The following is a 13,278-nucleotide window of genomic DNA, read 5'->3' as shown; positions in this document are numbered from 1 at the left end:
CACAATTGGCCCAGCGTTGTCCGGGTTAGGGAGGGTGTGGCCGGCAGGAATATCCTTGTCTCATCGCGCACTAGCGACTCCTGTGGCGGGCCGGGCGCAGTGACCAGGTCGCCAGGTGTACGGTGTTGTTTCCTCCGACACATTGGTGCGGCTGGCTTCCGGGTTGGATGTGCATTGTGTCAAGAAGCAGTGCGGCTTGATTGGGAGGACGCATGGCTCTCGACCTTCGCCTCTCCCGAGTCCGTACGGGAGTTGCAGCGATGAGACAAGACTGTAACTACTACCAATTGGATACCACAAAATTGGGGAGAAAAAAAAGGGGTAATTAAAAAATAATAATTATCCAGCCACCCTAGACTGTTCTCTCTGCTACCGGAAGGCAAGCGGTACCGTAGAGCCAAGTCTAGGTCCAAGAGGCTTCTAAACAGCTTCTCTTCCACCCCCAAGCCACAAGACTCCTGAACATCTAATCAAATTACCCCCCCTCTTTTTTATACCACTGCTACTCTGTTGTTATCATCTATGCATAGTCACTTTAATAACTTTACCTACATGTACATATTACTTCAACTAACCAGTACCCCCCTGTATATATAGTCTCGCTATTATTTTACTGCTGCTCTTTAATTACTTGTTACTTTTCTTTCTTATTTGTATTTTTTTTTAACTGCATTGTTTTTTGTAGTTTTTATTTATTTCACCTTTATTTAACCAGGTAGGCCAGTTGAGAACAAGTTATCATTTACAACTGCGACCTGGCCAAGATAAAGCAAAGCAGTGTGACAAAAAAACAGAGTTACATGTGGGATAAACAAAAGTACAGTCAATAACACATAAGTAAGCATTTCACTGTAAGGTCCTGTTGTATTTTCACACGTGACTAATAACATTTGATTTGAGCCACAGCTCATAGCTATGTTAAATCTTATCACATTTTTGCGAAACGTTATCGAGAATCCTCACGACCAAGTGAAGAATCTCGTAGTGTGCGACACCCGTCTGTAGCTTAGTCTGCGAACCATTACGTTGGCAAGACAAAATAAAAAGTGGTTTAATATGTGAGAAACTGTCCACCTGGCTTTAGTGTGTGTGGTAACTATGGTGGCTGCATGTTGTCGTATCTGTGTTTTAGCTTTGTTTTGTCTGTCTGCTTTCTTTCAGTGTTAGAGATGTGTTGGTTGTATCTTATCCCTCTGAATCCCACTAGGATATACGACCTCTGAACTTCTCCAAGATTGCATTCTCAATATCACCCACTAGCACGAGTGGACATCCATCTCATCTGACTAGCTCGTTCTCTCCATCTCCTGTCTTCTATCTTTGTCTCCTTCCCTCCCCCTCCATCTTTTCTCCTCACACTCCCTCGCAGACCCTCCCTCCACCACATCTCCCTCCCTCCATCTCCCTCAATCCCCTCTTCAAATCATATCTTCTGTCTAAAGCCTGCAGGTGAAAGTGCTGTGCCGCTGTTAGGGGACGTTGTCTTGCGGAGTAAATTACAAGTCAGACAGGAGTAGTAGCTGTAACACCAGAATATCAGATCACACAACCAGGCCTAGGAGCCAAGGAACAGGCCTACTGTGATCCCCCCCACACAGAGGCTGAGAGAAGAGAGAAGCCTGCTGTGTCCTACTCCATAAGTGGTCTACAGGAGTGTGTATGTGTGTGTACGCTCCCCACTTACACTTCAATTGGAGGGAGCAGTGACAAACAGGTTTTATTTGGTCTTCATGCCAGACTGACCAACACTAAGCAACAAGCAACGCCGAGGAGGACCACAATGTAAATAAGCCTCTGCCTTTATGGTGTTTTGATCCTCAATTTTTTATTTATTTATGTAACGTCATCTCCGACTGGAGAAGCCTACTGGTTTTATAGGCCCAGTGCAGTCAAAAATCATATTGCACAACAGCTGATGAAACTACCGCCTGTCTTTACCATTTTAAATGGAAAACCGTTACAGTAAGGTATCTAATTGTTACCAAGAAATTAGAATACCCATCCAATGACATGTTTGTGTAGTTGCAATGTTATGGGAGTGGAGAGGGGGTACAGGGGTGTGCGTGTGTGTGTGCGCGCGTGCGTGCGTGTGTGCGTGCATGCGTGCATGCGTGTTAACTCACCCAGGATGGAAAAGCCTGGAGAAGTCGGTCAAGGAAAGGCTGGAGAGAAGGCCACTCTGGGAGAAAACATAAGATACACAGTATTACACACACACACCCTTTCACTAGAAAAAAACAACTGGATGTTGCAAACATAAGAGGTCCCACCAAAGGACTTTATGGACATAATGGAAACTAAGCTCCAAATGGTTTTGAAAACATGGAGACATTGAACATGCTGTTCCTGATCTATACACTTGTCGTCCTTCCAAAGACCGGGCAATTACAGTGCTTAGTGAAAGTCAACACCCCACATTTTACAGCCTTAAAATAAATTTAATTAAAAAAAGATGACATAAGATATTTTCCTACCAATCTAGTCCACATTTTCTAAGTGAAAGAAAATGTATTGAAATTCTTTCAAATCATTAAAAAGTTGTCTATATTTTTCAGCAGGACAATCAAACTAATGCCAAAGTCAGACCAGAATGGCTTTCCAATAGGTGTTGATTGTTCCAGTCTCAGTCCTGAATTAAATTTGCTTGAAAAGCAGAGACAAGTTTAAATCAGTTTATGCATCGAATACAACAGTGAAATGCTTACTTAAATACGTTCTTGGATAAGGGCTGATTTACTAAAATGAACTGAAGTAAATAAAAAAGCTAAAGTGACTAAGCATAGATAAACTGAGTAGCAGCAGCATAAATGATGGGGGGGGGGGGTCTAGGGTGGCTAGAGTCTGACAATTTTTAGGGTCTTCCTTCCTCTGACATCAGTATAGAGGTCCTGGATGGCAGGAAGCTTGGCCCCAGTGATGATGTACTGAGTTGCCATACCAGGCAGTGATGCAACCAGTCAGGATGCTCTCGATGGTGCAGCTGTAGAACCTTGAGGATCTGAGGACCCATGACAAATCTTTCCAGTCTCCTGAGGGGGAATATGCGTTGTCGTGCCCTCTTCATGACTGTCTTGGTGTGTTTGGACCATGACAGTTTGTTGGTGACATGGACACCAATGAACTTGAAGCTCTCGACCTGCTCCACTACAGCCCTGTCGATGAGAATGGGGACGTGCTCGGCCCTCATTTTCCTGTAGTCCACAATCATCTTTGTCGTGATCACGTTGAGGGAGAGGTTGTTATCCTGGCACCACACTGCCAGGTCTATAGGCTGTCTCATCGTTGTCCGTGATCAGGCCTACCACTGTTGTGTCGTCGGCAAACTTAATGATGTTGGAGTCGTGCTTGGCCATGCAGTCATGGTTGAACAGGGAGTACAGGAGGGGACTGAGCACGCACCCATGAGGATCAGTGTGGCAGATGTGTTACCTACCCTTAACACCTGGGGGTGGCCCGTCAGGAAGTACAGGATCCAGTTGCAGAGGGAGGTGTTTAGTCCCAGGGTCCTTAGCTTAGTGATGAGCTTTGAGGGCACTATGGTGTTGAACACTGAGCTGTAGTCAATGAATAGAATTCTCACGTAGGTGTTCCTTTTGTCCAGGTGGGAAAGGGCAGTGTGGAGTGCAATAGAGACTGCATCATCAGTGGATCTGTTGGGGTGGTATGCAAATTGGAGTGAGTCTAGGGTTTCTGGGATAATGGTGTTGATGTGAGGTATGACCAGCCTGTCAAAGCACTTCATGCTACAGACGTGAGTGCTACGGGTTGGTAGGCATTTAGGCAGGTTGCCTTCATGTTCTTGGATACAGAGACTATGGTGGTCTGCTTGAAACATGTTGGTATTACAGACCCGGTCAGGGCCAGTTTGAAAATGTCAGTGTAGACACTTGCCAGTAGGTCAGCGCATGCTCGGAATACACGTCCTGGTAATCCGTCTGGCCCTGCAGTCTTGTGAATGTTGACCTGTTTAAAGATCTTACTCACATCGGCTACGGAGACCGTGATCAGTCATCTTGAACAGCTGGTGCTCTCATGCATGCTTCAGTGTTGCTTGCCTTGAAGCGAGCATTTAAGTAATTTAGCTCGTCTGGTAGATTTGTGTCACTCGGAAGCTCGCGGCTGTGCTTCCCTTTGTAGTCCGTAATAGCTTGCAAGCACTGCCACATCCGACGAGTGTTGGAGCCGGTGTAGTACGATCCAATCTTAGTCCTATATTGATGCTTTGCCTGTTTGATGGTTCATCGGAGGCCATAGCGGGATTTCTTCAAAGCTTCCGGGTTAGAGTCCCGCTCCTTGAAAGCGGCAGCTCTACCCTTTAGCTCAGTGTGGATGTTGCCTGTAATTTTTGCCATGACTTCTGGTTGGGGTATGTATGTACGTACAGTCACTGTGGGGCGACGTCATCAATGTCCTTATTCACAAAGCCAGTGACTGATGTGGTGTACTCCTCAATGCCATTGAAAGAATACCGGAACATCCAGTCTGTGCTAGCAAAACATTCCTGTAGCTTAGCATTTGCGTCATCTGAGCACTTCCATATTGAGCGAGTCACTGGTACTTCCTGCTTTAGTTATGGTCAGATTTGCCAAATGGAGGGCGAGGGAAAGCTTTGTACGCATCTGTGTGTGGAGTAAAGGTGGTCTAGAGATTTTTTCCCCTCTGGTTGCACATGTAACATGCTGGTAGAAGCAAAACTGAAGCAAAACTGATTTAAGTTCCCCTGCATTAAAGTCCCTGGCCACTAAGAGCGCCACCTCTGGATGAGCATTTTCTTCTTTGCTTATGGCCTTATACAGCTTGTTGAGTGTGGTCTTAGTGCCAGCATCGGTTTGTGGTGGTAAATAGACAGCTATGTAAAATATAGATAAACTCTTGGTAAATAGTGTTGCCTACAGCTACTCTACATCAGATGACAAAAACCTTGGGACTTCCTTAATATTAGATTTTGTGAACAAGCTGTTACTCAACAATAGACAGACCGCCACCTCTTGTCTTAGAGGCAGCTGTTCTATCTATGCCGATGTATGGAAAACCCAGCCAACTGTATGTTATCCATGTCGTCGTTCAGCAACGACTTGGTTAAACAGAAGATATTACAGTTTTTAATGTCCCGTTGGTAGGTTAGTCTTGATCAGAGCTCATCGATTTTATTATCCAATGATTGCACGTTGGCTAATAGGACTGATGGTAGAGGCGGATTACCCACTTGCCTTCGGATCCTTACAAGGCATCCCAAACTACGTCCCCGATATCTCCGTCTCTTCAAGCGATTGACAGGGATTTGGGCCTCGTCTGAAGTAAATCCTTTGCGTCGACTCGTTAAAGAAAAAAATCTTCGTGCGAGGGGAGTTATCGCTGTCCTGATATCCCAAAGCTCTTTTCGGTCATAAGAGACCTTGGCAGAAACATTATGTACAAAGTAAGTTAAACACAATAGCACAATTGATTAGGAGCCCCTAAAATCAGCAACCATCTCCTCCAGGGCCATTGCTGTCCAATGATTCCCAAGCAAATGTATTGAGCTTGAGCAATTGGACTGAATCTTATATGTTGACCTAAGAGTTGGTACAATCTCATTCAATAGGATTTACAGATGTAATGGCTTCCAAAAGGTGCTTACAGCAAGTATTAACTAATAATTGTTGGTATAGAAACTCTTGCATCAGTCACTGGCTTCATGAAATATACTCTACATTAAAAGGACTTAACCTGGAACTCTATCATTACCTGCTGAACCTGCCTCAGTAAATGGATGTCAGCGTCCCAAATGGAACCCTATTCCCTACAAAGTGCCCTACGGTCCCTGGTCAAAAGAAGTACACTATAAAGAGCACTGAGCCTGGAACCTGCCAGTTACAGCCCATTATCCAAAGAAGCAGTTCGGTAACACTTTACAGTACTTAAAACCAGCAGGTATATAATGCATTTTAATTCAGTTAGACTAGACTTGTCATAAGCATACAATATATGACCCCCTTATGTCTTATAATCATCATGATCCTGACTAAATACCAGCCACCTTGAGAGCATATTATATGCCTTATTATAAGACATTATAAATAAATACTTGTTGATAACAAGCTATGAAGTATTATGCCAGCAGGTGTTACCAGAAGTGCTTCACATCTCTGTGTGCGCGTGTGTACAGACATGGTAAAGTAGGAGGAGATACAGTATTTACAGTGACAGCTTAGAGGAAGTGGAAGATGCATTTCTTTGAAGATGTGTTTTTTCCTTGTTTGATATATATCCGACGGCACAGCACTAATTATGACTCCGAGACGAAGAATTGCAAATGACTTTACGTACTGGGTTAGATAAACTTGAGCAGAAATCACAAGCTAACTGATCTATAACAGGAAAGTTAGGGAAATGTAAGGTTATGTTCTGGAGTTTACTCTGGTCTGGAAATAAGAGTTGATTGGGTTGCAAGGACTGGTTTCCCAAAAATATTAATACAAAACCAGCCCTGGAATAAAGAGTATGCTAAATGTAAATTGTCTATTGAAAGTGTTTTTTAGTCCAGGGATAGGCTTAGTCGGTGTCCGGGAAACTGGCCTTAAGAGAATAAGAGTGGTTGTGGTGTGGTCTGGGTTAGTAAGAGTGGTTGTGGTGTGGTCTGGGTTAGTAAGAGTGGTTGTGGTGTGGTCTGGGTTAGTAAGAGTGGTTGTGGTGTGGTCTGGGTTAGTAAGAGTGGTTGTGGTGTGGTCTGGGTTAGTAAGAGTGGTTGTGGTGTGGTCTGGGGGGGTTTGGGTTAGTAAGAGTGGTTGTGGTGTGGTCTGGGGGGGGTTTGGGTTAGTAAGAGTGGTTGTGGTGTGGTCTGGGGGGGGTTTGGGTTAGTAAGAGTGGTTGTGGTGTGACTCACCTTGTGTTGCTCTCTGAGATGTGCAGCTTCTTTAGGATGGTTGAAACGGAATATAGTCCCTCTCCCTAACTGGATTACTGCACCTGAAACCAACCAGACACAGAGACAAACATGCTCAATGTAAATGGAACATAAGTTATAACGTGAACAAAGTTTTACACTGATGGTTGGTTTCCTGGACACAGATAAAACTTAGTCCTGGACTAAAGAGAATCTCTATTGAAATAGATTTTTAGTCTAGGACTAAGCTTGATCGGTGTCTGGGAAACCAGCCCTGAGTTGAGTGCTGTGGCAGTGGACGGTTGGTAATTGGAACAGTATTAAAAGCTGATAAAGTGGGTTCAGTTTTAGTGGGAGGCACACAACACATCTCTCCCAAATGTTGTTAAGATTAAAGTGCTGCCTCTTCACCTCTTCTCATGGTATCCACTTCAAATTCCTGCATTGTGTCTCATTCAGTGTTACCAGTCAGGAGTGGCTGTGAACCACGCTCCCATCCCTTCTCCACAGGGCAGATGACATTTATTTTACAAAACATTTGAGGGCGAGAGGCCTTGGAAAAAGCCCTGAACAAAGCTCCAGGCCTCTCCGGTCAATTGGCAGATGGTGGTGATAGCAGAGTGGGGTCTGAAGTAGAGACCAGGATCAACCTTTACAGAAAAGTGGGAATAGAGCCAGTCAGGCAGGCAGAGAGCTGAAGAGCTAACTTTGGCCCCGATAGAAAAACCCACTATTCAGTTAGCTCTGCCAGGTCTGTCTGCCTGTGAGCTTTTTTTCCATCGTAGCCTCGCTTACACCAACCCGCTCTGGCTCAGAAATATAAAGAACAGCTGTGTGTGTGTGTGAGTGGATATAGAGGAGAAAGAGTGAGAGTCCCAGCACCCCACATCAAAAGGTCCCTACAACTACTCCTTCATAGCCATTTCAATTGACCCAATAGCCCCTCCGAAGCAACTGCATCTCAGGCCATTTTCTACACAACAAATGATAGTAATTTCTGCTCCTGTTGCAGCTCAGGTGCATTGTCACTCGTCAGAAGCCATTAATCGAAGCAAGATTAGTATTTTCTGCACAGAAAGAAGGAGAGCGCGAGCGTGCATGTGAGACCTGAAGAAAATCTTATAAGTGTGAGCCTGCTAGATATATAAGCCCCAATATCAGCCTCTATTCCATAGCTTTACAACACATCCTAGAGTTTTTCTAGCCTATTACCGTCGGTAAATCACCCAGCCGGGGTCTTGACGAAAGCCAATCATGTCAGAGAGATTGTGTACTTCATGGCAATGTATTCACTTTACCGCGGCAAAGGACTGAGAAAACGAGTAAAACTTTTTCTGTTTATTTGTCAAGTTGCCTGAAAGTTAAGAGTTGTGTTGTCTAGTCCCAAAGTAAGAAGGGGAAAGATGAGGTCTCCAAAGTTGGAGCAGCCACTATAGGTTTAGCATGTCTTCCAAGTCCACACAGGCTCATTGAAAGAGATGCGCCGGTTTAGATTATAGGTACAACTGTCCCGGCGCCCCGGTTGGAGGACGTAGATGACCAACTGTCCCGGCGCCCCGGTTGGAGGACGTAGATGACCAACTGTCCCGGCGCCCCGGTTGGAGGACGTAAATGACCAACTGTCCCGGCGCCCCGGTTGGAGGACGTAAATGACCAACTGTCCCGGCGCCCCGGTTGGAGGACGTAAATGACCAACTGTCCCGGCGCCCCGGTTGGAGGACGTAAATGACCAACTGTCCCGGCGCCCCGGTTGGAGGACGTAAATGACCAACTGTCCCGGCGCCCCGGTTGGAGGACGTAAATGACCAACTGTCCCGGCGCCCCGGTTGGAGGACGTAGATGACCAACTGTCCCGGCGCCCCGGTTGGAGGACGTAAATGACCAACTGTCCCGGCGCCCCGGTTGGAGGACGTAAATGACCAACTGTCCCGGCGCCCCGGTTGGAGGACGTAAATGACCAACTGTCCCGGCGCCCCGGTTGGAGGACGTAAATGACCAACTGTCCCGGCGCCCCGGTTGGAGGACGTAAATGACCAACTGTCCCGGCGCCCCGGTTGGAGGACGTAAATGACCAACTGTCCCGGCGCCCCGGTTGGAGGACGTAAATGACCAACTGTCCCGGCGCCCCGGTTGGAGGACGTAAATGACCAACTGTCCCGGCGCCCCGGTTGGAGGACGTAAATGACCAACTGTCCCGGCGCCCCGGTTAGAGGACGTAAATGACCAACTGTCCCGGCGCCCCGGATAGAGGACGTAAATGACCAACTGTCCCGGCGCCCCGGTTAGAGGACATAAATGACCAACTGTCCCGGCGCCCCGGTTAGAGGACATAAATGACCAACTGTCCCAGCGCCTCGGTTAGAGAACGTAAATGACCAGTCGCAAAGTTTGTGAGCCTCAAAGCTTGTGCCTCCAACTCCCAGGGTCAGAGAGGATTTTGTACACATTATCCTGCAGAGTCTCTACACACACACACACTCACACACGACCGGGAGATGAGAGATGACACACACAGATCATTACCCTGTGTCAGCTGACAGGGCAGGGTCGTCTCCAGTTGGTTGACAGAGCACAGTGCCCCTGTCTGGGGGATCAGAGTCACAACTCCATCACGGTTCTCAAACACACAGTGTTCATCCAGCAGACCAGCACCATGTAGCACTGCAGGGAAGAAAGGGAGGGAAGCAGTCAGAGGTTGATGTAGAAAAAAGCGTGAGTTTAAGGGGGTCAGTTGAGGTGAGGCTCAGAATCACTTATCTTGATCATATAATGAGCAGTGTAAGACACAGGAAAATGAGTGTCTAATGCTCTGGAATAACACTAAACTCACATGAACCCCAAGCAACAGCCCACAGCAGATATCCTGTCTGCCTACTGACTCACCAATATCTGGATTGGATGAAGCCTCGTCTCGACCCACCAGCGTACTGCCCTCCTGCAATCAGATCACAAGGCCAATGTCATTAGGTCTGCCTGACGGTAAGCTGATTTGCTCACGGGAGAATCCAGATCTAAGGATGCATCCCAAACGGCGCCCTATATAGTGCACTACTATGGCCCTGGTCAAAAGGAGTGCACTTTAAAAAGGGAAGAGGGTGACATTTGGTATGTAAATGTAAAAAAAAAATGTAAAAAATGGTATGTAGACTAAGAGACCAGTAGTGAATAAACTAATATGGATTTTCCACATTTAGCAGTAGTTTTAAAACAAGCTACATTATTGGCTAGTACCACAGACCCATTGAGAAAGTACACAGAGTGTACAAAACATTAGGAACACCTGCTCTTTCCATGACAGACTGACCAGGTGAATCCAGGTGAAAGCTATGATCCCTTATTGATGTCACTTGTTAAATCCACTTCAATCAGTGCAGTTGAAGGGAAGGACAGAGGTTAAAGGATTTTTAAGCCGTGAAACAATTGAGACATGGATTGTGTATCTTTGCCATTCAGAGGGTGAATGGGCAAGACAAAACATTTAAGTGCCTTTGAATGTGCTATGGTAGTAGATGCAAGGCACACCGGTTTGTGTCAAGAACTGCAACGCTGCTGGGTTTTTCACGCTCAACAGTTTCTCGTGTCTATGAAGAATGGTCCACCACCCAAAGAACATCCAGCCAATGACAACTGTGGGAAGCATTGCAGTCAACATGGGCCAGCATCCCTGTGGAATGCTTTCGACACCTTGTAGAGTCCATGCCCCGACAAATTGAGGCTGTTCTGAAGGCACAAGGGAGTGCAAATCAAAATTTGGAAGATGTTCCTAAAGTTTTATACACTCAGTGTATACAGTATACTCTATATATGTATTTGTCTTACTCACTTTTAAATGATAGAGAATGATGCCAGTGCTGAGAAGATCATCATTGATGCCGATTAGGTGAGGTAGTTTGGAGTCCATGACCACGCCTATACCCTGCTTCCTCAGAGCTACAGTCCCCTCCTATATAGTACCAGACACAGAACAGGGTAGTACTACTATTATGATAACATGTTAACCCAGCACTACGTCTATACCCTGCTTCCTCAGAGCTACAGTCTCCTCCTATATAGTACCAGACACAGAGCAGGGTAGTACTACTATTATGATAACATGTTAACCCAGCACTACGCCTATACCCTGCTTCCTCAGAGCTACAGTCCCCTCCTATATAGTACCAGACACATAACAGGGTAGTACTACTATTATGATGATAACATGTTAACCCAGCACTACGCCTATACCCTGCTTCCTCAGAGCTACAGTCTCCTATACAGCAGGAGATTAACAGACAGGTGAGGTAAGAGTCCAACACTGTCTTCTCATACACACCAACGTTCAAAGGTTTGGGGTCACTTAGAAATGTCCTTGTTTTTGAACAACAACAACATTGTTACTCCACAATACCAGGGAAAGGAAAGGGAAAGGGGGAAACCTAGTCAGTTGTACAACAATGCATTCAACTGAAATGTGTCTTCCGTATTTAACCCAACCCCTCTGAATCAGAGGTGCGGGGGGCTGCCATAATCAACATTCAAGTCGTCGGCGCCCGGGGAACAGTGGGTAAACTGCCTTGCTCAGGGGCAGAACGACAGATTTTTGCCTTGTCAGCTTGGGGATTCGATCCAGCAACCTTTCAGTTACTGGCCCAATGCTCTAACTACAAAGCTAATATCCTAAATGACCATGAAAAGGAAGCCTGTACAGAATAAAAATATTCCGAAAACATGCATCCTGTTTGAAATAAGGCACATAAATGTACTTTATGTCCTGAATACAAAGCGTTATGTTTGGGGCAAATCTAACATCACTGAGTACCACTTCATATTTTCAAGCATGGTGGTGGCTGCAACATGAGTATGCCCATCATCAGGAAGGACTAGGGAGTTGTTTTATTTTTATAAAAATAATCTGAATAGAGCTAATCACAGGCAAAATCCTAGAGGAAAACTTAGTTCAGTCTGCATTCCAACCGACACTGGGAGACAAATTCACCTTTGAGCAGGATAGTAACATAAAACAAGGCAACAAAAAAAGACACGAGTTGCTTCCCAAGACAACATTGAATGTTCCTGAGTAGCCAAGTTAAAACTTAATACGGCTTGAAAAGCTAAGGCAAGACCTGAAAATGGTTGTCTCGCAATGATCAATAACCAACTTAACAGAGAATGAAGAATTTTCCAGGTATGGAACGCTCTTACAGACTTACCCAGAAAGACTCACAGCTTTAGTCTATCATGTATTGACTCAGGGGTGTGAATACTTATGTAAATTAGATATTTCTGTACAAAAATGTCTAAAAACATGTTTTCACTGTCATTATGGGGTAGTGTGTAGATGGGTGAGAAACAAAAAAGGTTTGCCATTTTGAATTCAGGTTGTAACACCACAATGTGGAATAAGTCAAGGGGCAGGAATACTTTCTGAAGGCACTGCATGTTGCCCTCCTTGTAATCAAATCGTATTTCTCACACGCACCGAATACAACCTTACAGTGAAATGCTTACTTATAAGCCCTTTATACAACAAGTGATGTGTTCTCTGTGCCAACTTATCTTTCAATGCACCATCTTCATGAGGAAAGGTTGAAGGATCGGGTGAATATGAATCATTATTGAACAATTTCATGGCCGTATCAACCATTCCTTCTGAAAATTTTTATTTATTCACACAGAAACCTCCATGTCAAACACTGACTAATAGAAGGGTTTTTAACATCCATACTCCACACGAGTCTGATTAATGCGACCCTATAGTTAGTGTGAGTGTGTGTGTGATGAATGCTGCCCTTATAGTGCTGACATTCACATTAGAGGCAGTCACACCCCCACGTTAGCCTCTGGTCGCATCAGAAACTCAAAAGTCAGCCTCAAATCAATGAATGTTCAGGTGGAAAAATCCATGACGCTTGTCCAGAAATCCCTGCTAAATATGTATTTAATGCATTTCAGGTTTCTGCACGTCAGAAGAGGGTGATAAGAGGCAGGATCAACGGAATTGATCTGTGGAAGACATTTTCTGTCTGCTTCACTGCCCACAGTACGGGAGCTTGGCTAATATCAGGAAACTGTCCTGAGGGAGGGAGTCGACAGTCGTGTGTGCACACACACACACACACACACACACACACACACACATACATACATACATACATACATACATACATACATACATACATACATACATATATATATATATATATATATAGCTCAAAAAAATAAAGGGAACACTTAAACAACACAATGTAACTCCAAGTCAATCACACTTCTGTGAAATCAAACTGTCCACTTAGGAAGCAACACTGATTGACAATACATTTCACATGCTGTTGTGCAAATGGAATAGACAACAGGTGGAAATTATAGGCAATTAGCAAGACACCCCCAATAAAGGAGTGGTTCTGCAGGTGGGGACCACAGACCACTTCTCAGTT

At 45.1% G+C, this 13,278-nt stretch overlaps 1 protein-coding gene across 7 annotated transcripts in view; it reads right to left on the bottom strand.

The window, feature by feature from the left end:
* Positions 1–13,278, bottom strand: part of LOC115153551 (uncharacterized) — a 74,799-nt gene that overhangs the window by 19,098 nt on the left and 42,423 nt on the right. For 6 of the 7 annotated variants that reach the window (XM_029699123.1, XM_029699125.1, XM_029699129.1 and 3 more), the window contains 5 exons: positions 10,689–10,808; positions 9,749–9,800; positions 9,389–9,526; positions 6,866–6,948; positions 2,124–2,179 (listed from right to left, as the gene is read on the bottom strand). In XM_029699123.1, the coding sequence (XP_029554983.1) occupies positions 2,124–2,179; positions 6,866–6,948; positions 9,389–9,526; positions 9,749–9,800; positions 10,689–10,808 (449 nt within the window). The remainder of the gene's footprint in view (positions 1–2,123; positions 2,180–6,865; positions 6,949–9,388; positions 9,527–9,748; positions 9,801–10,688; positions 10,809–13,278) is intronic. The other variant, XM_029699127.1, reaches the window with a different exon arrangement.

This window comes from Salmo trutta, chromosome 18 (assembly GCF_901001165.1).
Source record: "Salmo trutta chromosome 18, fSalTru1.1, whole genome shotgun sequence".
NCBI lineage: Eukaryota > Metazoa > Chordata > Actinopteri > Salmoniformes > Salmonidae > Salmo > Salmo trutta.
Note: the sequence above shows the minus strand (reverse complement) of the source record. Positions and strands in the feature narration are given on the sequence as shown.